This window comes from Triturus cristatus, chromosome 9, assembly GCF_964204655.1.
Source record: "Triturus cristatus chromosome 9, aTriCri1.1, whole genome shotgun sequence".
Lineage (NCBI taxonomy): Eukaryota > Metazoa > Chordata > Amphibia > Caudata > Salamandridae > Triturus > Triturus cristatus.
In genome coordinates, this window is record NC_140592.1 from 678,882,471 (window position 1) to 678,909,353 (window position 26,883).

Consider the following 26,883-nt stretch of genomic DNA (forward strand, 5'->3'; position numbering starts at 1 on the left):
TCTTTTGCACAGACGTTTCCACACGTTTGCACAAGTAATGTATAAATGTAATGTACAAGTATAACCTCTCAGTGACTCTCAACCTTGCCTTTATGCCTTACGACATGGTTGTCACAACATAGACACCTCCACTTGACAAAAGTGCTCACCAGAATTCTCCATCCTCCATTTGGTTCAGTAGGCTGCCGCGTTCGGATTGGTCTATGGAATTCCATTCAGAGGAGCTGAGAAGAATGAGGGAAACATAAAAAAGTCTATTGAGAGCTCTTCCTCTCCCCCTCCTCCTGTCCACCAGCCCCCTTTTTAAGGATATATTGGGAATACAAGCACTTGGATGAGTTCTTTTCAGATAGCTGCACTAAAGCTTGTAAATGTCAGGGAACTAGAAATGTATTCACAGCACAAAAGTATGTGTGGTTACTTTTACAATTCAGAGGGGTTCTTTGGAGGAGCTGGTGTACTCCAGTCATACATGTAGGACGTGAAAGGGAGACAAGAGGGATTCCTAGTGAGAAGAGCACTCAAGGCGGAGTCATTAGCCAATACATCTTGCTTCCCCTTTATTATTTACTTGTCACTCCAGGGCCCAGTCCACTCCACCTTTCCCCAAGGGTTACGCATGCGAATTAGGCTAGTATTCTGCCCTCTGTAATTCACCTAAAATACAAAAAAGGCTATCAGATTTTAGCACAGTCATATCAATTTACGGATTCTGGAGCATTCTTAAGTGTAAACACTACGAAGAGTACCCAGAGAGTGTCTTAGACACAGAACAATGTCAGGAGAATTGAAGAGCAAAATTTGATTCTAGAACCCAAATGGTCCCTCATGCACCCCAATTCTGCCATACAATGTTTGACTTACACATTCCCTCCAGGAAAGAATGTATAACACAGGTGTATCTCAAATGTGTTCTGGAGGAACGCTGAATCAATCTTCCATCGTGAGCTAAATCAGAACTGTCTCCCTCTTGTGTTTCGATGTTTTGTACTGCACCAAAGTCTTTTCACTACCAGCAACAACAGCTTTGTTGGTGACATCATATGCTTGTGGAAGTGTTTTCGTATTAGTAATTTCTGTATTCAACACAGATATCAATCGTGAAAGGAAAACTTTCTAAAAATGTGTAAAAGGGAAAGATGCATCATTGGAGAATTTTGGAACCACCCCAATCATGTTTACAAGAGCTTCCTTACTTTGCTTGTTTGTTCTACTGACACATAAACACCCCTCCAATGAATTAACAGTAAGTGGACTATTGACGGACTGACAGAGTAACATATAAGACATGTGGGTCACCTGAATGTAATTTAAAAAGTATTTTTATAGTACTAGCTGCAAAGAAACGTCTGGAATACATTGTGCTTTATTCTGTGAAATTTATATTATTTTAAACAAAATGACAGATTTTAAAAATGCTACATTTATAATGTTTGAAGTGCTGGGATGTGCTACATTTCCCACAGACACTATTTAATGCATTTAAATCATGTCTGCTTCTTCAGCTTATGTACTCTGACAGGTCTTCCTTTTCACAGCAAAGTGAAAAGATTGTAACCTTAACACAGCACTATTCTGGTGCAGGAACGTACCCTTTCAGATAAGGCCCAAATAGTGTTGCAATTCAGTTTCTAGAAACATTATTCCAAAAGCGCCAGCATTTGGATAATGCCTCACCTGTCTGCCATTCCTCTTTTTACCAATTATTTAAAGTATGCATAGAGTGGTCATTGGTTTTGCCCCAGAGGAGTAGTTCCTTCTCACCTTACATCATTGGCTGGATAGTGTATAATTCCATTGAGTAAGGTGTGCCTGCATTGCAGTGCATGAGGGGCTAATTTACATCCAAAAACTGCACTCAGTCACCACTTACTATATTCTTTATGACATACATACAATTGTAGTATCAGATCAAAGGGGGAGGGAGAAAGAGGCTGAAATCCATTCAGCTTCCTTATAGCATTCAAGAGAATGGATCACTTGTACCTGTGCAACCAGGGTCGTTAGTTCTTTCTAAAAAAAACCCTCATTCACGTACATAGGTGGTTCGGCTGTATATCTTGGTTACTGATCTTACGCACTGGTTAGTCCATGTGAGAGGTCGACATGTTTCAGTCCCATTTATGCCCAGTCGGGTCGGGTGGCTTTCTTCAGGACCGGTGAGTGAATATAGTTGCTGGATTGGGCAACTACGATAAGTGGGTCATTGACTTACAACTTTAATTACGTGGTTATCAGGTCATTCGTACCTATAACTTTGAAGTCCCTATTGCGGGCGACTATAATGGCCACCCGGGGAACCGTATTCAGAGCAAGCACAAGCTGAGACTGCAGCTCCCACAGGTCTGGAGAGCTTGCCGGTCCCTCGAGGAGACCCGCAATAGGGACTTCAAAGTTATAGGTACAAATGACCTGATAACCACGTAATTAAAGTGGTAAGTCAATGACCCACTTATCATAGTTGGCCAATCCAGCAACTATACTCACTCACAGGTCCTGAAGAAAGCCACCCGACCCGACTGGGCATAAATGGGGCTGAAACGTGTCGACCGCTCACATGGACTAACCAGTGCATAAGATCAATAACTTGGTCTACACACGCACCACTCTGCTTTTACCTTTCCAAATCTCCATAACAATTAAAGACTGTTCTTAAATGACGATGTAGGGTATTTTAACACTTCAAATTAGCACCCACACTTTTTCTTCTTTTTATCTCTGATCGCTACTGTACTACCAGCTGGTCAACCTCCTGGTAGAGGTCAGCATACCTAAACAAAAACCCAATGATGATGCTGTCACATTTTAAATAGGCGGAGAACCAAGATATACCGCCGAACCACCTATGTACGTGATTGAGGAGTTTCTTAGAAAGAACCAACAACTAATGACCCTGGTTACACAGGTATACATACAATTGTATACATTAAGCAGTTCATTTTGGCACTATGTTTCAATGCTGCACGCTTTTTTTTTTTTTTACAATTATCTGGAAATGTTCATGAGGTTGCCTGTGTTCAGTCCTTACAGTGTTCTCAGGGGATGCCCTACTGAGAGGTGGTTCTACTCTGAGCATCATTTCTTCTTCACCAGCCTCAGACATGTAAGTGATGGATAAGTTGAATGAGTCTGCATACAAAGTGCTTTCATTGCCACTGACTGATGTCAAGAGTTAGTGAGCAAGAATCTGAGACAAAAAGTATGATTAATGAGAGTTTTCCACAAAACAGGTTAAAATTATTTGGAAATGGTCTGGAGCTGATCACACAGGGTGCTTAAGCTGGTCTCAGAGCATATAGCGGTGATAATGTTGTTTTCCTCTGAGCATGTAGGTCTTCTTGACCACCCTCCAGCATACGTGCCAACAGACCAGCTTCAGATGGGAGAATCCTGACTTCTAAAGACTAAAATGGCTTCAGGTTTTTTCTGCTCCCGCTTAAAATTGCTTTTGTTTCAATGCAAGTCAGTGGGGAATATTAATTCCCAATTCTTTTTCACTATTTCCCTCTTTCCTTTTTCGAAATGTTAGCATGTATGCTGCAGGCATTTCATTGTTGGAGAAGTTGTACAATTCTGCCTATATCACAGTGAACAAGCGGAGATAAGGGACTTAAGCGTGTATGAGTCTACCTGTGGAATATTTTCATTGCAACTGATCATAAAATATGGTTGAATAAAGACCATGCCAACAAAACTGATCGAATTTATCTGAAAGGGCTTACTTATGGTCTACCAGAATTAAATTATTTGGAAATACTTAGGGTCTACTCATGTCCAGTGTTTAAGGTCTTCTCTGAGCATGCCCGGTTACTAGTGTTTCTCCGCACAGCATGTAGTAACTGGTTACTTTTGCTAGCCTTTGGTCTGCTTCTATTCGGCCTGAACAGTTTCATGTGTGGCATATTTTGAGCATAAGTTGTTGATTAACATCTCTCCACTGGCCACAAGATAAAGCTATTTCTACTGCATACAGTTTATTGGTGTGTTTACTTTCATCTTTAACACAGCAGATTAAAGGGGAAAACTAAGTAGCAATTTGGTGTTAGTGCACGTGCTGTGATTAGTGTTTCAAGTTGTATGAATCTGCCTATAGAGCACTTTCATTGCAACGGATTCAAGCCCTGAGCATGAACAGGAGACTGACCCCGATTACCAAAAAAGATGTCTCATGAAAGAACATGCTCACAACCCATTAACATTTTCTGGAAGAGTTCAGTTGCTCTTCTTGTCCAATGCTGGAGGTCTTTTCTGAGCATGCACTGGTGATTAGCGCGCCCCCTCTGAGCATGTAGTAACTACTCTCTTATGCCACACAAAGTCTGGTAGTGCAGCCGGTTGCTATTTTGGCCTGTTCATGTTGGCTGGTCTCATATTTTCAGCACAGGCTAAGGATTAGTGTATCTCCTCTTAGCATTATATCTGAAATAGGTCTACTACAAAAGTTACATTGGTGTATTTATTTTGTACTTTTGTAACATAGCAACAGTAATGTGGCATCCTTGTGTATGAGGTGATAAGTATCTAAATCTGTACTAGTCCGACTATTGAGAGCTTTAATCGCCACGGATTCATGCCAGGAGTGAATGTACACAGATGAGAGACTGACGCTGATCAGAACAGGGTCACCCATGAAAAAGCGTGTCGACAAAACAGACTGAAGTTATCGGCAAATAGTCAAGGTCTGCTCCTGACTAATATCTAAAGTCTTCTATGAGCATGCACTGGCTATTAGCCAGTGCTTAATTTGTAAAATATTACGTGCCAGGGCTCTGACCAGGAGGCAACTGCAGCTTGCACCACCCACTGCCCTTGTCATCGCTGCCAAAACAGCTACTAACCATCTTTCTCGCATGTAAATGCGACAGTTCAGATTATTCCAGGCCCCCAAAGCTAAAGGAATGGCTGGGGAGGCAGTTATAAGCATTATTATAATGTATATTGTATTTCTAAACTACAGTTGTTCTGCTCATCTCTAAATTAGATGAGCATCGCCACCATGTGTAGATTGTTCCAATTATGGTGTTGACAATTAGGTGCTAGTGCAGCACCGGAAACAAATTAAGTGCCGGTGCTTAGCACTGGAAAGCTCCGGCTCAAATTAATCACTGCTATTAGCTGTTCTTCTGTGATCATTTTTTAGCAGTTTTGTTCTGCTACACATGCTCCGATTTTGGCATGGTGAACATGGTCTGTCTCGCTGAACTTAAGCACAGGCTGATAATGCGTAGCTCTCCTCATCGAATGTGTTAAGGAGTTGTTTCTAATGCACATATTCTACTGGTGTACTTATGTCTGTGTTTAGCAGGCTGAGTAAGGGGAACAGTGATAGAAACATCTAGTAAGTGAACACAGGTAGATTTGTGTTTGACCACAGTGAACTCAGTTCACAATGGACAGGAACAATGAGCATTCACAAATTAGCGTTTTAAAAGAAAGGCGGGTTTCCATTCAGACTAAGCGCACACCAGTGAGCATGCTAAGGTTCCAGTCTTGCTGCAAAGGTTGCTCTGGTCAACAGTAAAGCATGCTCTAGTGAGCAAGGTCTGAGCTGTATAGATTTTTTCTTTTTGATTCTTCAAAGAATCTTTCAGGCCAGGTGCAGCCACAGCATTGGTTAAACCTGCAGGTCAATCTGTTTATTAATAAAAGTGCTTGGTAAGTGATGAGTGAGATTGTGTCTGAGTGGAGTAGATCAATGGATGCATCACTGAAAGCAGCAGTGGAGAGGGTGCGGTGGTGGTGGTGAATGGGATGAGCTCCTGCCACCATCATGGCTTGTAGCCATTTTGATACATGCTCATTTATTACATATTCATTCATCTGTGCACAACCATTCATCCTTCGGTACACTCATCTATTCATTCCACCATATTTTTGCAGTTTTATATAGCGCAAATTCGACCCAAAGGTATTGTAGCGCTTTACATGAGCCCCAGTTACATTACACAAGGACACTATTATATTTATTTTTAGGCACGGGGAGATGAAGTGATTTGCCCAGAATCACAGGATGTTGAGCCGACGCCGAGACTCGAACCTGATACCGCAGTCCCAAAGTTGGCAGCTCCGGTTGTTATGCCACATCCCCCCCACCCCCACCCCCCTGGCTCTCTGTCCAGGTTTTCACTCACCTAATCATCCAGCCATATATTCATCCATTCAGACAAGCACTCATCCATCCATCAAAGCACCGAATCACTCATCCACTAATTGTTCTATTCACTGACTGATTTCACATTCACCCATTCAACAATCCGCACAACCCCACAAACAAAACTGCTAGTCCATGAAGAAGCATTTTCATTCAAATAAATTCAGATTCTCTGGGCTTGTTATCTAAAGCTGGTATTTTTTTCTCCAATGATCCTGTGCAAGCTGTAAAGTTAACTGAAATAACTGAAAACAAACACTATGCAGGCAATTGAAACTGAATGTTTAGGAAAAGGATAGCTACCAGACTACACAGAAGAAAGGCAGCAGCACAGAAGGTGTGCCTAAACCTCTACGCTGTAACTTTACAAATAAGTAACATCTAGGGGCAGAAATAAATGCAATCATGTTATTCCCTTGCTAACAGAGCTAAACCCAAATAGGCTTAACACTGTAAATGCAGGGACTGGATTGTAAACATATTTCCTTTATCAAATTACAAGCGATGTATAGCTACATCATGTTTTACTCTGCAGGACTATAAGTGTTCAAGAGAGTGCACTAGTAAATATATTTTCCTTAAGCAAACGTCATTTACAAGCAGTAAATTTTACACTTTAGGAACTGTTTGCACTGCAGATGAGCATAAAGAAATGTAAAGTTCTGATTTAAAAACATATTTTATGAGCATTGAATACTATTGGTACTGACCTTTCTGAGATGCAGCCAGTAAGTAAACTTGCGGTTTTATTGTAGCATTTCAGTTCCATGTATTTGCAAAAGTGAATGTCTTTGATAATTCGTGATTAAGCATATGCTGACAGGGGACTATACTTATTTTGTATATTAGCACTCAGAGTACTGCTTCCACAACAAGCTTTCACTTTATCACTGAAGATTCATTTTCAGAGGTTTCATTTGGGATTGGGGCAGAGAGAAATTGAAATGGTTCTATAGGGTTAAGGGTTTCTCACAAACGAGGACGCCATTCCTCTGACAGGACTATGGCCAATCTCTTCTGTTCTAGCATGTGCATACTACTTACTCATAAACAAGTGCCAGACAGAAGCCCAAGGATGCCTAACTCTGTTTGCAGCATTATGTCATGTGTGTCATAGTAGTTTTCCCTATGTTAGCCTAACTGTGCACGACAGACAGCATTTGCTTTGCACAAATTACTATATAAAAATGTTTGCCTTTGCGCCACATTGTATTTTCACTAGGTCTGGCAGGGAACTCCCCTCCGCTCGTGGAGTTTTCTGCACTCCGCGTTACGCCGAGGTCCATAAAACTCCACTCTTTACTCGTGTTCATCAACATCAAGTTGGCGAGCGCGAGCGAGGAAAATCCACCTCATGGCGAGGCTCGTGACCGCTAGCGTTGAGAAACCGCCCGCTCGAGTAAAAATCTATTAGAGCGGCAGAAAGGAAGCAGCGCCCGCTTGCGTTGTGCATGGTGCCGTTCGCGATGATTGCACAGTGTGGACAAGCACCTGGCACTGAAAATCACCATGAACTGCATTTATCTAAGAAACTCTGCAGCTTGCGGAGCTCCGCATATCGTGGCGGAGTCTTCACTTACTCTGCGAACTCCACCCAGGCTTAATTTTCACACAGAACCTGCCGTTGTTCTCGCATTCTGTTCTTTCCTGGGATTTAGTCTGAACACAGCAGACACGGTCAAACAACAATGACACGTTATTTTATTCTGGTCAGGCACAAGCACCTAGACACAACACAGAATGCAGCTGTTTATGAGCATGTACACTTTGTCATATAGGTTATGCACAGTAATGTCACACACACATAGATCTTTCCTGAGAGAAGATCCCGGCTGTATCTGAGATGTAGAGCGTCCATCTGTGCATGCCAAGGTACATGGTCCGTAACTAATCACAGAGATCTTGCCTCTGTAAAAGGGGAGGGGGGTTAACCTAATCTGTCTTATAATATTACAGATTTATACAGAACAAGGGGACCCAATAGGTAGTTGAGGACCTTGGGTAATTGTTAATTTTAAGCAAACAGTGGTCCTCAAATTTGTTTAAGGAATGAGGGGAATAAATATAGTACAGAATCGAAACTATATTTAGGAATGTCCAGCCGGACATCCAGTTTAATTCTTCAATGAAAAAGCAAACAATAATCAACAGCAAAACATAGGTGGGACACAGTCCTGTATCCGTTGGGGGAAGAAGACAAATACAAAACAGACATTACAGGCAAGGCAAGCGGAGTTTAATTACGAAATCCAATGTTTTAAGCTTTTTTTCTACAAACAGTGCACTTTTTTACATAATAGATTAATGTGCATGCTGTATAGATTGGGGTCGACGACGTTTCGATCCTATTACAGAGATACAAGGATCATCATCAGGACGAAACAATGAACAAGCCTGGTATTGAAGGAAATTGCCTGTGGAAAATCAAGAATATGAAAAGGAGGAGAGAAAGAAAGAAAATTTAAAGCTGGGATATGGCAGCGCGGAATATACATCCGTGATAGTGCTCAGTGCACATGCCACATGTGACTTCATGCAGTTTGGCTGTCTCTAGAATGCTAACGAGTGAGCTAGTGAACTAGACAGGACGAATTAATCTCCACGGAGAGGCAAGCATTAGTTTAGCGCCGGTGGTGGAGTTATACCGTTAGAACGTAAAACCGGGGGGTGGCAAGGCGCGGAGTGTGTGGCCGCAATAATTATAGCTGAGAGTCAAGGCTGCCGGTCTGAAAGAGGTTCGCTTACCAAGGACAGTCGACGTGGTAAATTGCCGGAATATATAATTATCGCGTCTAGTAGTGCCACAAGGTCTGGAGGTAGGCTGGCGGGTGCGGGTGTGACCGCAACGGTAGCTGGGGAAGGAAGGGAGGCAATTGAGGTTGGGGAGCAAGTGAGTGGGTAGCGCCAGGGTGACGGGATGCGGACGAGGAGGGTATCTGTTAAAGTACGGAGGCGGGCAATAGGGATTTTTAGCTCCGGTCCGAGGTCAATGAGAACAGTCCGCGCATCCGGGGTTGACGGGCAATCGTGATAGAATTGCGGGAATGAAGGATCCGTGGATATGCACTAGAAGGGAAAGGTGCAGTTTACTCAAAGGATCAATAGTGAGTATGCCCATACGAGGTAGACGGACAAGGTGCTTACCGTGATCAAGTGGCGTCCTCAGTTAGCAATGAACGAGTGACGAGGAGGGCCAGGGAAGCGTGCAGGTTTACATGCATCGTGAGCGTGTGGTACACTAGAGCGTAAAATTGCGACGCCATGATGGAAGAGGATAGTAAAAATAGAAGAAAGATTGACCAGAAGCGGAAAGTTTTAAAGCAGATAATTATTATGAAGGGACATTTTCGCATGTGGAGAAGAAAATACAATTAATTACAAAGCCAACAGAGACTGTTCAGCAATGCGTCATAATTACTTGGCTGAACCCAGGGAAAGCAGTGAGACAGAATGGGCAAAACATAAAGAATTAATAAAGTGCGAACATCAAGAACTGTGAGGAGTGTAACAACGAGGCAATCACATTTCCGTTAATTAGAAGTAAGCATTGTGCGATGAGAAGCATCATATGACATTTGTCATAGCAACCACAGTTCCGAGTGGAATATCTCAGGAGACAGTCTAACAGAGAATGGGATCAGAAGTGTGTTATTCAGATGAGATTAGTCCAGTCCTCATTCCGATTCAGACCATCCTTGATGCTGTTCATACGAATGATCATTCTGAGTTCTTCTTTATTTAGAATCTTGGCGATGTCACCACCCCTTGGGGGTAGTTTGACGCTCTTGATGATTGTCCACTTAATGTCATCCTCGGTGTGTCCCATTTCAGAAAAATGTTCAACAAGAGGGGCATTGGGGGTTTTGCAGCGCAGTCTGCTCCTGTGTTGACCAATGCGTAGTTTGATCTTTTGGGTAGTTTGGCCAATATACACTTTGTTACAAGGACAGGAAATCAGATAAATGACATTGTTGGTGTTGCAATTGGAAAATGAAGTCAAGGTGATAAAAACATTGTTAAATAGAAAACGTTTTCCTTCCATAGTCATGCTACATACATTACAATTTCCACATTTGGCATGACCAATGAGGGGCGTGAGCCCCCAATGTTCATCCAAGGTAGTCATGGGACGAGTGGTTGGTAGGGTGGCCCTTACCAAATGATCCTTGAGATTGCGGCTCTTACGGAAGGCAAACAAGGGTCGCTCTATGGAAAGATTGCCCGCATTTAACACTGGCCAGTGTTGCAGGATGGATTTTCTGATTTGATTGGAAGCGGGGGAGAAAGTGGTGACACAGACTATGCGGTCGGTATTGGTTTTGGTTTTGGGGGAAAGAAGGACTTCCCTAGGACAATACCATGCTCGTTTTTTCGCATTGCTTACAAGTCTTTTGGGATACCCTCGGTCTCTGAGTTTGTTGCTAAGGGTAGTGGCTTCAAGGAAAAAATCCTCCTTGGAGAAGCAGTTGCGTCTAATGCGCAAAAACTGTGAGTATGGTAGAGAGTCTCTTAAGGCTCTGGGGTGATGACTCTCATAGCGAAGTAAGGTGTTTCTCTCAGTACTTTTCCTATAAAGTTTAGTGAGTAGTTCGCCATTACAATGATATATGGTAAGGTCCAGGAATGGGATGTGTGATCTGTCGTGTGTATTAGTAAAATTTAGGCCTGAGCAGTTATTGTTCAGCCAATGGTTGAACTGACAAAGAGTTGCTTCATTCTGATGCCAGATTAGAAAAATATCGTCTATGTATCGACGCCATAGGGTGATACCAGAAAGGAAAGGATTCGTAGGAGAAAGGATGGAAGACATTTCCAAGTGATCCATATACAGAATGGCCAGATTAGGCGCAAAAACTGCCCCCATCGATGTACCCTTCACTTGTTGGTAAAAATCATTCTCGAAGGAAAAGAAATTACGGGTTAGACAAAGTTCTAATAACTGGATAATGAACAATGTGGGAACACAGTGAGGGCGTGGTCTGGAGTCTAAAACCTGTTGAATTACAAGGAGTGCTGGGATTTGTGGAAGATTGGTGTAGAGGGATTCTACATCCATGGTGCATAGGAGATCATTGTTAGGATCGAACGGGTGGTGTTCAATAAGGTTAATCATGGACATGCTGTCTCTGATATAGCACTCAGTGAGGGGGACAAAGTCCTTAATGAAATGGTCTATATATTGGCCAAGAGGCTCGAGAATAGAGCCGCAACCCGACACTATGGGACGTCCGGGTGGGTTACTCTGGTTTTTGTGGACTTTTGGGAGAGTGTAGATGACTGGGGTACGTGGAGCCTTAACATTGAGGAAGAGAAATTCCTTGGGACTAAGGAAGCCCTGTACTTTAGCTTCAGTAGTAAGTTGGAGAATTAATGTCTGTAATTCCTTAGTAGGATTAGTGAGGAGTCTGCAATAGTGATCAGTGTTGGATAACTGTCTCAGAATTTCAGCTGTATATGCATCCTTTTCTTGTAGCACAATACCACCACCTTTATCTGCTGATTTGATGATTAGTGATTGGTTCAACTTCAACGAAGAGATTGCGTTTTTCTCGGGGAGAGTACTGTTATAGGGGATAAAACGCTTTTTTGATTCCAAAGTGAATAGATCTCTTAAAACCAATTTCTCGAAGGTGGTGATTTCACTCGGTACCATACTAGTGGAAGGGGAGAAGGTGGAGGGAGGTCTGAAGGGAGTGTTGCCAGTGGGTGGTGTGGAAGGATTTAAAAGAAAGAAGGTGTGTAGACGCAGTCGTCTAAAAAATCTGAGTAATTCAGTGTGCAGTTCTAGGAAATTCGGATGAGTCGTAGGGACAAAGGACAACCCTTTGCTCAATAGGGAAACCTCAGGGTCAGTGAGTACATGCTGGGACAGATTGAAAATGGGTATGCATTGTAAATTAACCTCATTTACCATTGGTAAAATTTTTGGCGGGTTTGGCGTTCTCCTGGTGGATTGTACCATCTTTGGTGTTGTTTGACCCGGCCTTTCTTTCTCTCCTCCTTTTCATATTCTTGATTTTCCACAGGCAATTTCCTTCAATACCAGGCTTGTTCATTGTTTCGTCCTGATGATGATCCTTGTATCTCTGTAATAGGATCGAAACGTCGTCGACCCCAATCTATACAGCATGCACATTAATCTATTATGTAAAAAAGTGCACTGTTTGTAGAAAAAAAGCTTAAAACATTGGATTTCGTAATTAAGCTCCGCTTGCCTTGCCTGTAATGTCTGTTTTGTATTTGTCTTCTTCCCCCAACGGATACAGGACTGTGTCCCACCTATGTTTTGCTGTTGATTATGGTTTGCTTTTTCATTGAAGAATTAAACTGGATGTCCGGCTGGACATTCCTAAATATAGTTTCGATTCTGTACTATATTTATTCCCCTCATTCCTTAAACAAATTTGAGGACCACTGTTTGCTTAAAATTATAATATTACAGGGCATTTTATGATATACGGTCTACTGACTATGCTGATGGTATTTTTGCTAGGCAGTTGTTTTCAGATTGTGGCATGTATACTGCGTTCTAGAGCACGATAGCTTAAATAAACATTTCAAACTTCCTTTGCGGTTTTGGTCATATCTTATGGAGTATGAGTGATTGAGCTTAACATGTTCACTTTTATGGCATTGAATTGCCGAATAATGTATCTTTGACTTGTGTGTGAGCGAAAGAGTGTGTCCTGTTACCATGATCCCTCAGAGGTCAGGAATGTTGTGTTCTGAGGGGTCAATTCATTTTTCTCTCTGGAGATGGGTAGGAAGGCAAGTGAGACACTATAGCTAGTCGGACTCAGGCTCATGGTACTGAGGTGGTATGGTGACTCAGTCCCTATCTACTGATATTCTATGGTCCCAAGCATAGTTCTGTTACTGAGCAAAATCCGTGCAACAATCATAACATGAAACTGTGACTGCAGACCCTGACAGGCCCAGACTGTAGTCTATAGTTCACAATCCTGAAACTGAAATGCTGTAATAGGAACCAACATGGCTCCATTAGCTTCATAGTCTGTGGTCTCAGGACCACAAACCAGGAAAGGGAACCCAAAGGGTGTCCATGAGTTCTCTGGACTATGATCTTTGTACCGGGAATGTGGACAATTGACCACAGACTCAGAGGGGTCTGTCTGGGTCTGCTAACCCCTCACGGGGTTTACAGCCCAAGGAATACAAACTGGTGTTTTTTTCTATTTTTGATCTATACGGGGGCTCTTCAGGATATGGAGCCCATGCTCCGCATTATGTAATGACGACAACAAGAGTACATTTTCTGTTGCTGCCAGAAGCTTCAGGTTTACGAACTAGACACTAGGTTTGTGGACCTAAAGTGGACGAGGGAAGAAAATGTTCCCTCATCTTTTCCAAACGGATTGCTTTTTTTTCCAGTTTGGTCCCACAAACCGTCCTTCAGCCTTATTCGTGTAGAATTCACTGTGTAACAGTGCAGATATCTCTACCCTTCTTAACCCTTTACAGACCACCAACATATTTTTTTAATGCTTTGTTCTTAAAAAGCACACCTTGCGTAAAGTTGTACTTTGATGCCTAGTTTGGTGTAATTCTGTTAGGCTGTTTTTTTCTGTAGAGGAGAGCAAAGAATCCTATGGGAGTGGAAATAAGTCAATTTGTTGACCCCTCTCCCACTTCCTTCTTTCACAGATCTGCATGAAATTTGCCAAGCCAAACCTAAATTGAAAAACTATTTTTGGGAAAGTATTGTCTGAAATCACTGAATCTCATCAAAGTGATCAAGAAAAATAAATTGCAAGTATTTTCAATGGAAACTCTGACCTAACCATAACTATAACTAACTATTGTTATTCTGTAGAATAACTAAATATATAAATACACACACATGCCTGTTGCCCAACCCCAAGTTTTTTCAACATACAAATGTACTGAAAAGTCATTAATAATATTTATGTGATAATCTTGTACCTTCATCATGATGAGGAGTACAAGTGCTTAGAAAGAGTTGAAGTACACATTACATGTAGCACTTGACCTTGTGAATATTTTTTAACAATCAGAAATTCTGTAATACAGAAAAGTGAACCTTTACTTACTTTGCTAGTCTGAGGGACATGGGGTCTCACTGGAACACCAGCAAGCCCATAACAGCATAAACTCATATGCGTGTGATACACTTGTTGATTAACATGCCTACATACTTTTTAGATACTGACAGGAAGTCACTTCATAAAAGAATCTGAAACTATTTTGAACGTGAAATCAATATACAACAACATAGAGCCTAAAGAAAGATAATTATCTAGGACCATAGCTCTCCATCAGTTAGAAAACTTCCTATGATCCTTGATCCTCATTGACGGCAAAGTATATCCTAAGAGAATAAAACTCAAAAGGTTTGAATGCTACAAACATAGCACATCTTAAAGAAAACTGTAGAAGCATGTTTCAGAATGAGATGGAAAAGCTACATGCAGAAAATGTATTTACCTCTTTTGCACCGGTTACGGAGTAGGCGTGGCCTTTGACAAGCTTCTGGACCGTCTCAGCCTCCTGATCACTTGCACTGGTGATCTGCAACAAAAGAGTGCCATGAATATAGACCTCAGTTTATGAGAACATTCCCTCCTGTTGCAGCCTTGTCCCAACAGGAAAGCAACTGTTCCAAACTGTTAAAGCCTGGGGCAAAGCGTCCCATTTTCACTCTTTCTTCACAAGTCTATTCGTCACAAAACATGCATCTCAAAATGGCAAGCAGGCCGTGGCATAGTAGGCGCCGATACACTAAGTATTTGCTTTCCAAAATATGGGTGAATTATATAGGACACTACCATAATGGCCTGCCAATTATGGGATAATAACCCACTTACCGATGATAAAATGTAACTATGACAATTTAATATGAATTACATGCTCGATGATAACCCTTTCATCCTAAGACTATGACCTTCTCCAGAATGATCCATGATTGCTTAGCTACATGTCAACTCAACGATAACCCATTTATCGTTGGGCAATAATCCACTCTATGATTATACAATCATGGTCCTGACTATGCACACCTCAATGAAGGCGCGTACATGATCAGCTAAGGCCAAATCAATGTCGATTCACTCAATGTCCAACAATGACCCACTCATCGTCCAGGTTACAGTGTCTTGCGGGCCTGTCAAAACATGACAGCTGTTCACTTTGTGTGGGTGTGTGTATATATAGAGAGAGAGACACACAAGTCAAAACATGTAGTGATGAAATCCCATTGCTCAAGGATTCTTTTTTTAAACCAATAAAACAACTGCTTGACTTCTGAGACTCATCCCTCCACTAAATACCTTCTCGGCTCAGTCTGCTTAACATTTGTACAGGAATAAATAAAATATAAATTACGGTTAAAAAAATCTACACAGTATATAGAACACACCACAACAAGACAATTCAACAGAAGCCAAGCATTAATGAGAAGGCACTATAAGAGAAAAGGATCAACAAACAATGGAAAACAGTATGTGGGCCCCAAGCTTACATTAGAGGTAGCCCGACGACTGTGACAACTAGATGGACTGCTCTGGGACTTTAACAAAACGTTGTTTAAGGGTCTTTTTTCTATAGTATCAGATCAAGTTAACAGACTCAATAGTGTGAATGTATTAACAAAAGTCCGATTGGCCGCACTCTGCTCGTCCTACCAGCGTGTTACCCCAAAGCATTGTGGTCCATGAAGTAGCGTCGGCGAGTACGCCTATGCCAAAGTTTAAAGTGAAAATGAGTGTCGCGTTAGCCATCCCTGGACACGTGTTTCGAGGTAGTTGCCTCTCGTCAGCAGGGAGTAGGTATGTGTGTGGGGTTGCTGCGTAGGCTGCCATAAAAAGTATTCTCAGGTAAAGTACCACTCAAGGCGCGCAGGTGCATAGCCATGGGCACCCCCTTACATTCACCTACTCCCTGCTGACGAGAGGCAACTACCTCGAAACACGTGTCCAGGGATGGCTAATGCGACACTTACTTGCTTTCTACACTGTCGCACAGGCGTACTCCCCGTCGCCACTACATCGACCATAGTTCCTTGGGGCAACTTGCTGGTAAGACGAGCAGTGTGCGGCCAATTGGATTTGTTGTATAAAGGCTCCCTTGAGCCATTTGAGCTGACGAGCCCTGGACCAGCACCTGCGCGCCATGAGAGGTACTTTACCTGTTAATAAGTTATTGGCAGTCTACGCGGCACCCCCTTACATTCACCTACTCCCTGCTGACGAGAGGCAACTACCTCGAAACACGTGTCCAGGGATGGCTAATGCGACACTTACTTGCTTTCTACACTGTGGCACAGGCGTACTCGCCGTCGCCATTACATCGACCATAGTTCCTTGGGGCAACTTGCTGGTAAGACGAGCAGTGTGCGGCCAATTGGATTTGTTGTATAAAGGCTCCCTTGAGCCATTTGGGCTGACGAGCCCTGGACCAGCACCTGCGCGCCATGAGAGGTACTTTACCTGTTAATACGTTATTGGCAGTCTACGCGGCACCCCCTTACATTCACCTACTCCCTGCTGACGAGAGGCAACTACCTCGAAACACGTGTCCAGGGATGGCTAATGCGACACTTACTTGCTTTCTACACTGTCGCACAGGCGTACTCGCCGTCGCCACTACATCGACCATAGTTCCTTGGGGCAACTTGCTGGTAAGACGAGCAGTGTGCGGCCAATTGGATTTAGTGTGAATGTATTACTTCGTTTAAAAAAAAAATAAGAAAAAAGCAGGGTGTCCTTGTAGAAATGGAGTCCTCAGGTAACCTCAGTTTACAACAGCATTCCAAGACACTGGCTTCTGTGTAAAGTTTACATACCTAAATCTAAGATGAAAAGATCTGAGAAGAAAAAAAAAAGTTCTGTGACGTTAACTTCAGCTCAGAAGTCCTACAGGACAGCTTATTCCAGCACAATTCCGACCATTCAGATCCTTCTTTAATAAGTCTGGCATAAAGAAACACCTTTTGATTTTAATACAATGATACATATAGTACCCTTAGGTATAGAAGCTTTAGTCAGCTCTATTCATCCAATGGTCTATCAGTGTGTCACTCATATTTTTGGTCTATTCACCACAGAATGCAGCGTTGGCCACAGAAACAGCCCACTTCAGCTATTGGCTTAGCTATCTGTGAGTGACGACAGCATTCTGCTATTGCACAATGTGCACTTACACACAAAAAGTAGTCCCCTTGCACGGTTTTACAAAAACACTTACAAAAAGGGGCAAAGTCAAAATTTCACAACCAACGACTACTGGATTCGCTAATGGCTGTATTCTACTTAAGCTGTCTGCCAGCTGAGAAATGTTGTGTTTTTTCCCCTCATTTCCAAGCATTCCTGCTTTTTTTCTGTCTCACCGGAGAGTTCCTGCATCACCTCCTGTCCGAACTTGACAGGACAGGATGGAATTTGGGAATATACTCCTGATGTTTTCATTCAAATCCTCCAATGACTGAGATGGATTAAAAAGTGGCCCTGTCCAGGCTCTACTGATGCTGTGCTGTGTGGAGAAGCCATCAGAAATTTCTCACCCTAGGCTGGTACAACCCTACTCAGGACAGCAGAGTTTGGAACACTCACCCCCAGGCTCCACTTTTGAAAGCTGAAATAAAGGCCTAGGGGGCTGAACCTGAAAATATATCCATGTGAATACAAAAATGCACTAGAACAATTCCGAGTGTAGTATAGGAATATATTCCGCCAAATACAACCTCTGTTGAATGTCACAGTTAATATACAAAAAGACCAGTGCAGCATGGGAGGGAGACAATTTCCTAAACTAATCAATCAGGGTTCTTATACAGCGCAGCTAATCACCCGTCAGGGTTCAGGCGCCGGGTGGGAGGGGGGTCTTCAGTGCAGTCGAAGAGCCAGGTCTTGAGGTCATTCCTGAATTGAGGCCAGGGAGATGTGCTTGCCAGAGGTCTCTTTCACTTGGTGAAAATTTCATGGGTTTCACACTGCAACGCAACATACCGGGAGAGCTGGACACACCCAGCACAGCTGGAGCAATGCCTATGCAGCAGAGCCACAGCACCATGGGCCTCATTTCGATGTCGGACGGATATCCTTCCACCAGACACAGATTCAGTCCTGGGACTCACCGACACCCAGTCAGCGTTCCCGACCGGCCCATTACAATGCGACCGAACAATGTTCGGTCGCAATGCACTTTTCTCAATGGGAGCTCGTGTTACATCCGGAAACCGGCTGTAACACAAACTCCCATTGAGATAAGGGAGGTGCAGTTCATCTCTGCACCCTGTGACAGGCACCTCAAGGTACCTGCCAGAGGGTGCAGTGATCAAGAGGGGGTCACCATAGGTGTCCCCTCCGCCTCCAACCGGAGGCGGTGCACCCAAGGGGGCCTCCAAAGTCGGAAAGGCCGGCACGGAAAGGCTTCTGAAACCAGACATTGTAATCTAAAGGGTGGAAGACCGTCTCCATCGTAATGAGGCAGTTGTAAAGTAAACCGACCATCCAATTATGCCGCATCGTAATCGGCCCCTAGGTGTGTATGTATATGATAATATTAATGCACAAACTGACCTGGCAAAAGGCAGCTCACCATTTTATGCAGCACATTTTAGGTGTTCAGAAGACAACTACATGCCAGTAACAACACTGACACCTCGAATTATTAAGAGCAAGGACAGACCTGAAGATTGCCGGATGGTCTGCCGATGTTTTAAAGAAGTCACTCTTGCCACTCAATGTCCCTAACGACCTATAATCCCTCCTAATCCCCAAATTCCATGCAGCTGACCCATCCCAAACTTACATCGATGGTGCAACCCATCAGTGACCCTCGTTCCAGCGCTTTCAGGATAATCTGGTACAAGCCTGAGGAGTGCTTGGTCAGGTCGAACCACTCCGTCACTCCTCCAGTGAAATCCTCGAACCCCTCGGACGAGCTGCCACCCGAAAGGGCTTCGTAGCTGCCATTCACCCTGTGAAGGACGAGGTGGGAAAGTATTCAGTACTGAAAACTACAGGACACACACCAAGATAAGTTTTTCTATTTATCGTAAGTCTTGTAGCCACGCTTTATACATTACTGTCATCTGGTGGTTAGAAAACACTTTGGTGTATATAGATTCTGCATTACAAGGGTTTTCCGACTCCAACCACTAGATAGCGAGATATGCACAGTATTTGAATCTAGGAGACCTTTATGCTGCAAAACAAGGGGGGACCTAGGTTCAGGGTGATAATGTTGTTCGTTCTCAGTCACACTGGAGTGATCAGCATAATATTCCTGCCCACCACCAGTCGAGGGCCTTAAACAAGCCAAGGAAGAAAACACGCCAGGACACCTGAAGGTTGAGACATGCAATGTTCACTACCAAGGAGATTCGTGCAGGAGCTGCGCAGGTTTTATAGGAAACTAGGATTTCCATCTAAGAATAAACGGAAACATCTTGTTTTTAGGTCTCGGCTAGCATTGCTGCGCACATGTGCAGCTCGCTCGGCAAGATTTAATGTAAATGAGGAGTTTCAGTAAAGGGCTTTAAACCCCGCCCCTCCTTTCCATTGGCTGGCCTCACCGTTTATGCTAAACGGTGGCCAGCCAGTGGAAAAGAGATGTGTGTGTTGCCTCCCTTTGGCTTTTTCTGCCGTCCCACTTGAACGGGCTCGCCTGCTTTCCGTTCGTCGTAAACAATTTCTTATCTTTATGGGGCCATGTGTTTAAAACATGGCCCCATAAAAACAAGAGATCAGCTGCAGCGTGGTCCTCCTTTCACTTTCGCACTTGCTTTACGCCCTACCAGTTTACGTCACCAGCTACCTGTAGCACGAGGTCACGGGAAGGACAGGGCTGAGGCAGTAGCCTCTTTCACTTTTGCAGCCTCGCTTCTGTCTCCATCTCCAGCGGTTTTATTATTTACCTTTGTTTCTACCAACACTTCAGTCGCGGCAGACCCGTGCGCTTGGAATTCTTTTTAATACCAGGATTCATTTTTGCGCACAGCTTCCCAATCCTTCCCGCCCGACCCCCCGCGCAATTCCCTCGGGGCTCCACGGTGGCTGTGTTTGGGGTTCACACTTGTACTCCTTTCACTTTCACGCTTGTTATTTAACTTGCGCCTCTCGCTGCTGACAGCGAGAGGCACATGTAGTAGGTACATGTCGGCGAAGCCAGCCTTAGGTTCGCTTCACTGGCTCCCGGTGAAGGAGCGGGTGCGATTTAAATCGCTCTGCATCACACATAAGATCCTACATGGAGAAGGCCCTTCCATATTGGAAAACATGATAAGTTCCTACAGGCCCCAACGCAATCTTCGCTCGAGCGAACATAATCTGGCAATTATCCCTAGGATAAAACGAACCCGTTCAGGTGGCCGACTCTTCTCTCTGCAAGCCGCAAGAGAATGGAATTCCCTCCCGGGTTATCTGAGGCTGGAACATACCTTCCTTAAGTTTAGGAAGCAACTTAAAACCTTTTTATTCCCCAGAAATTAAAGTAGTAAAATAATGTGATGTGAATGAACCCTAGGCCCACTTTTTGTGCCAAAAAGCGCTGGGATGCCTATGGGTAGCCATGCGCTATACAAATGATTTTTACAATTACAATTACAATTACAGCTCAGACAATGGAGGGAGGGCGGGCCCCTCCGTTTATTAACTGTTTTTCTGGGCCTGCTTAAGGGGCTCTGGGCAAAGGGTTCTTCAACACTGAAAACAGTGACGCTGTGCACACACAGACAGACACACCGCACACACCACAGACAGATTATCGCACCACACTCAGCCGATAGACCTTCCCCCCCCCCCCCCACAGGCACATTGCAGACACACACACACCCACACAGCCGACAGACACACACAGGAGAGATACACACGCATACTGCAAACAGACAGCAGACAAAACAGACATGCACACACACATAGGTATCCGGAGAAAAGGGATCCATCCGGCCACACACCGCAAAGCTTCCAAGACACAGCAGACTAAAGAGACACAGCACACACACACACTGCAGACAGACACCGCACACACAAAGGGCACAAGACACAGAAGCAACGCCGTATGCACACAGCAGCCACACAACGCAGGCACAATGGAGACAAAACACACAGCAGACAAAACAGACACACAGCAACCATACACCGCAGGCACAAAGGAGACAAGACTCAGACAAAACAGACATGCCCACACACCGCAGACATGAAAGACAGAGGGATTATGGGAGCAGAGAGATAACCACAAACACTGAAAGAGTGCTGCTGTGTGAACACACACACACAGTAGAGTCACGTACCAAGGTATTTGGAGCAAAGGCATCCGGCCCAACACACACACACACGCATGCACGCACGCGCCCCGCCAACCTGCTCGGCGGCATGTAGGGCCGCAGTCAGAGCTGTGGGTAAGGTCACCAGGAAGAGCCCACGGCCCGGTGCCAAGGCAGGGCCCCGAGGCTGCATCCCACATGCAAAGCGAATGGCTGTAAAACACGCAGACGGCAAGTGAAAAGAGCAGCCCGAGAACTTTTATGTATAATATACTTACTGGGCCTTTCAGACAGCCCTTTAAATTTATTGGTGTGTTTGTGATATTGACACTTTTCTTCCACCGCATACAGCATGGCGCCGTGGGTCATTCCACCTTCGCCATTGGCTAACTTCACTGTGAGAGACCTAATACTGCTCATTCACAAGGAGAAAATTCACACACAAAGTAGTTCCACTATAGCGTATATGTGCTTTTCAAGATCACAAACTAATTTTGTGTTTAGCCATTTTTGGCCAGATGTTAACCCAACGCTAAAGGTTTGCAAAAGCCATTACGTAACAAAACCAGCATTAATAAAGCCAAAATGTTGGCAGCCTTTGTTGGACCTATTGTATTTGCCAATGCTTGTTTTCTGGTACTTCCTGCCCCGTATTTTAATGGGAGGTTAACAGCAACTCCCAAAATGCAAAGTAAGAAATCGGGATAAGAGGAGGTGGTCAGCCCCAGCAATGGGACCACCATTTGAGCCCTTCAGATCCTCACACTGTAGTCACCCGCTCCATACGGCAGGTCCCCTTACTGTACATCCCCATGCAGTCTCATTGAACATCTGCTTGTTCACTCTTGTGCACATCACCATGTACTTCCATTATGCACCTAGCCCTGTGCCTCAGACCTGTATAATGTCCAGTGTTCTGCTGGGGTACACCACCAACGCATATGGTTAAGAATAACTGGTGTTCTTTGTGCATTGGCACTTTTTTGGCGATTGGACTGTGAAAACGGGTGTCTGTAAGTGTGTTGGTTCATGTGCATACTCTGTGTCCTTCTGTTGTGCACCTCTGTGCATTCGGTTGCTAGATGGCTCCATGCCTCCAAGAATTCAGCTGGATTCGAAATTTAAGTTTGATGAGCAAAAAGGATCCAAGCCTCCCAGAATGCATCAGGCGGTTGAACAAAACCCAGACCTGGAGCATTGTTTCCTTGGCGACAGTCGTGTGGGTAACGTTATCTGTGCATGCAGAGCACATAGCCAAGCACATTTATTTTGTCAATGCTTGCTTAAACTTATTTGCACAAACTTGCTTCTACAGTTCCAAGAATCTTTCCCAGACTTTCTCCTCCATTAATTTACTAGAACTAGGTTGTGCCAACATCCGAACGAGATCCACCTTTGAACGACTGAAATGTGAAGAGGAGGAGATCCAATTCTCACTGTGGGGGGGGGGGGGGGGGGGGGGGGGATGGGGGGAGGGGCTAAAAAAAAGTCCTATTTAAATTGTCATGGTTGTACTCGCACTGCCTGAAAGCTGCAAAGTTCATGAAGGTAAAATTCTGTCATTATTTGAAAAAGACTTCGGAATTATTTTCCTGTTACCCACAAATACAGATTCAGCATTTCAGCTCAGCCATGTGTTGTTTTGCACTGCCCTCTTGCATTCACATTTAGTTAACAAAATATTGTTTGCAGTTCGATTACATTTTGATCTTTCTTCAGATGTTCGCACGGCTTTTTGTTTTCTTATTGCTACGTAATCTCCGACACAAAACATGAGCACATCATTTTATTGGAAATGCTGGAGTGGTACAGAAACATCTTCTACATGCTGGTAGATTAACTCTATTGAAGTTTCACTGGTTGCCATGGAAATGATTGACCGGCACTGATGAATACAGCAGTTCTGGGTCCAACCAGGAAGTGGCTATTAATTGAATTGTGATTACGCTCGTCGGCACCAATAAATTTTCGATTGTTGATGATGGTTAATCACAACCTTAATAATCCTATTCAGTCTTTCTGAGTGGCTGTGTTTTTAAAGAAAATCTGAATGTTATCCTCAGAGATGTGTTCTCTTTGGTGTTGGAGAGTATCCTCGATTCCTGTGCTGCCAGGATCAGTACCAGTAGAGCTGCCTTTAGTACAAACCTTTTAAAGCCCCATAAAGTCAGAAAATAAGGTATTTAAGAAAACCCGAAATAAAAAAAAAAAAAAAAAAAAAAAAAAATGGTGTCGACCTCCTCCTCTGCTGTAAGAAATAACCAGTTCAGGGTAGTCGAAAGCAGTCTTGCAGCAGCATTATCCTCTAGATTTTAGGCCATATTTAGGTCTGGTTAAAGCCTCCTGTAGCTGCCCGGAGCTCTCGTGCCATAAATTCTTGAAAAATGTACAATAAAAAGTGCAGAGGCCGTAGAGTTTTGGTTTTCTTTTTTTTGTGTCGTAATTTTTTATTTAAGTAACACCGTACAACAGGATTTCAATGCTAGAAATACTGAGAACAACTTTACATGACACAATAAGAAAGGAAGGGGGGGGGGGGAAGAGGAGCGGGATGGAAAGATGGGAAGCTACGGGTGTGCAAGACTAGCAGAGACGGGGTATCTGGCCTTTCGGCCTATTGCTGTGTGCCAGACCCCGGGCGATGGCCGTGGTATGATGGGCATAGGCATTTCTCTCAGTACAAACTGCTTTTTGTCGCACCTCCGTTCTAACCAAAGTAGTACTTGGTAGCCAGTCACTAAAATGCAACATGAACGCACAAGGGGCATTGTAGCCAAACGGGAAAAAAACAGTTGCCTTGATGGACTGTCCATCCAAGAAATAGAAAACTATAAACAAGCATTAAAAATGCAATAGGTCTCGCCTTTCAATAAGTTATAGCCATTTGCTTTGCTATACAATACCATTAGCAAAGCAAATGGCTTTAACTTAATCAAAGGTGAGACCTATTGCATTTTCAATGCTTGCTCTCCTATGTTTATACTTGGCTTGTGTAACTGATGTCATTTTATAACTTGTAACTCGCTGATCCTCATGTAAAGCGCTCGGATACCTCCGTGTCTAGCCAGCGCTATATAAAACATTGCAAATAAATAAAAAAATCTTTCATCACAAAATGGCCGTCACAATGGCAAGAGTTAACTGATTAGAACCGAGTAGCCTGATGATGACGAGGGGGGACCTTGGCTAAGCCAACTTAGCCTTTCAGCTTTCCAAAGTTGTTAAACAGATTATCAACACACTGTTGAGGTAAGACACGGCAAACAAAAACCAATTCATTATCATTAGAATGTCTGGCGTCCAGGATTTGCGTCGATGTAAGGGCAATCTGCGAAACACCACTATTTCAGGATCTGGCAACCATGCCTAATTTTTGGGTGTATGAGATATCACAGAAAAAAACTTCACATATAATACCATTACTGAGAAACTATTTCACATAAAGTGTTCACTGGAAATTGTGCGCATAGATCTAATTTCAGGACAAAAAAAAAATCCCCAAAAGGTGCTTTTTTTTTTTAAAAGGAGGACAATCCTGCCATGCCACCTTTTTAGCTAATATAACTATAATTTGTATATGTCACTATAAACACAGAGTATATATGCAGATGTGCAGAGTGCAATATGGAGAGTATATATGCAGTTGTTTAGAGTGAAAATATGGTATTTATCACCACTGCATGTGGGGATGGACCATGACTCACGAAAGGTGAAGCCTCAGTGGGTACTGATGCCCACCCACCTGCAATAATAATAGTAAATAGCCTATTCAATTCTGAACATCTGCATTGATGGATTATGACCCAGCATTTTTCATATTGGTTTGTAAAAAGGATATTTATCCAAAACCAGGGTACAAGGGATTGCAATTGTGCAGTAAGACAAAAATAACTTTGAAGAGGCCTCGTAACCATTGGGAGAATTGTTTCCATGTGTTAAGTAATTGTAATACGAAATCTGTAAGACAAAGTATTTTTCTTAACATACGTTCGCTCTACTCTGGTAATAACCTGCAACTTGACCACTGGACTGTAATAATAAAAGTGTGACTGCATTTATTAGTACAGTTGCACTAAATATTATATGTTAGTTCTAGGGTAAATTAAGTATACTGGCAAAGTTGGTCATCCCAAATGTAAATTTATTCAGCAACGCGTAAAAGTGAAGTCTCAATGGAGGGCAGAACCGTAGAAAACCAAGGTGAACGTCAGAAAAATGTCATATTTGACACACACACACACACACACACACACACACACACACACACACACACACACACACACAGTACATTTCTAAATGATGTCTAGGGGCTTTTTACTGGTAATGAAAACTACCTAGTGGACACAAAAGTAAAAAAATAATAATAATTAGATGGTGTAGTAAAAACATAAAAGGAAGACATGAAATGCTGAAGAATTGTTTGAATGAGGCAACATGAAAAACAACATGGGGAAGGTAGAACTTTACAACGGCAGAGAACGGAAACCCAAAGAGAGCTTGTGAGGAGAAGAATGAATCATGGAGTAAAAGATAAAAAATTGTATGGAGGAGGAAATCTGCGACTGGACAGGGAAGCCCCCGCTTTACAAGGTAAAATATTTATGGCCCAGGAGAGAAGAAGCGAAAATACCCACAATGGGAAGGAACATGTTAGAGAGAAACAGATCACCAAATGTATCCCAGATGGGAAAGCAGGGGCGGATCCTCCATTGGAGTGGAGAAGCATTGCCCCACTCATGTGCCGACCCAGAGATAAAAATTAATTAATTACCATTTTATTTTGTATTGTCCCGTCCTGAACCGAGCGTCAGGGCGGGCCTGCTCAGTGAGCAGGGAGGAGTGGTGGGCAAAGGGCCGCCTTTTGCACTTGTTTAAAGTGCGCGCGTGTCTTTAGCCGGCCGGCTTGAGATGGCCAGCCACACATGCGCACTTTAAACCTCTCAACCCAGCTGTCTTAAGACAGCTAGGATGAGAGCAAGTGCAGGCATCCGATACACTCTGAAGCGGCGACAGAGGCCGCTCCCACCAATCAGGGCACTGCTCACATGCTGGTTAACAGCACGTGAGCAGTCCTGGATTGGTCGAGGGAGTTTGCTGGGTCCTGCACTGCAGTCCCAGCTGCAGACGAGGTCGGAGTGAGGAGGATGTCGTCAGGATCGGCAAGCGCATTTCTTTGGTTTGCCCGCCCCAAACCCTCCCCCCAACCCCAGCCTCTGTAGATGCCAGCCGACACTGCGGTGATTTATAATATCTAATGTTAATGTTTTTATACGAGTACAGAGTAGGCATACAGTACAGCAAGTAGGCTCATTTTTAAAGAATTTGTAATCGTAATTATGATGTGTTTAACAGTAAGATTGGTACACAAGTGAATAAAGAATACTGGGCACTGAAAACAATTAAAAGTCGCTGCAAAGGCTTTAAAATTAAAGAGGCAAGCAAAGCTTCGAAATTGTATGGAGAAAGACAAAGCAAATATTTATACAGT

At 43.5% G+C, this 26,883-nt stretch overlaps 1 protein-coding gene across 1 annotated transcript in view; it reads right to left on the reverse strand.

Moving 5' to 3' along the window:
• Positions 1-26,883, reverse strand: part of LOC146798487 (calpain-1 catalytic subunit-like) — a 224,882-nt gene that overhangs the window by 57,978 nt on the left and 140,021 nt on the right. Inside the window, exons 6-9 of the mRNA XM_085625759.1 lie at positions 18,941-19,109; positions 14,618-14,701; positions 572-657; positions 150-224 (exon numbers count right to left, since the gene is read on the reverse strand). Of these exons, the coding sequence (XP_085481885.1) occupies positions 150-224; positions 572-657; positions 14,618-14,701; positions 18,941-19,109 (414 nt within the window). The remainder of the gene's footprint in view (positions 1-149; positions 225-571; positions 658-14,617; positions 14,702-18,940; positions 19,110-26,883) is intronic.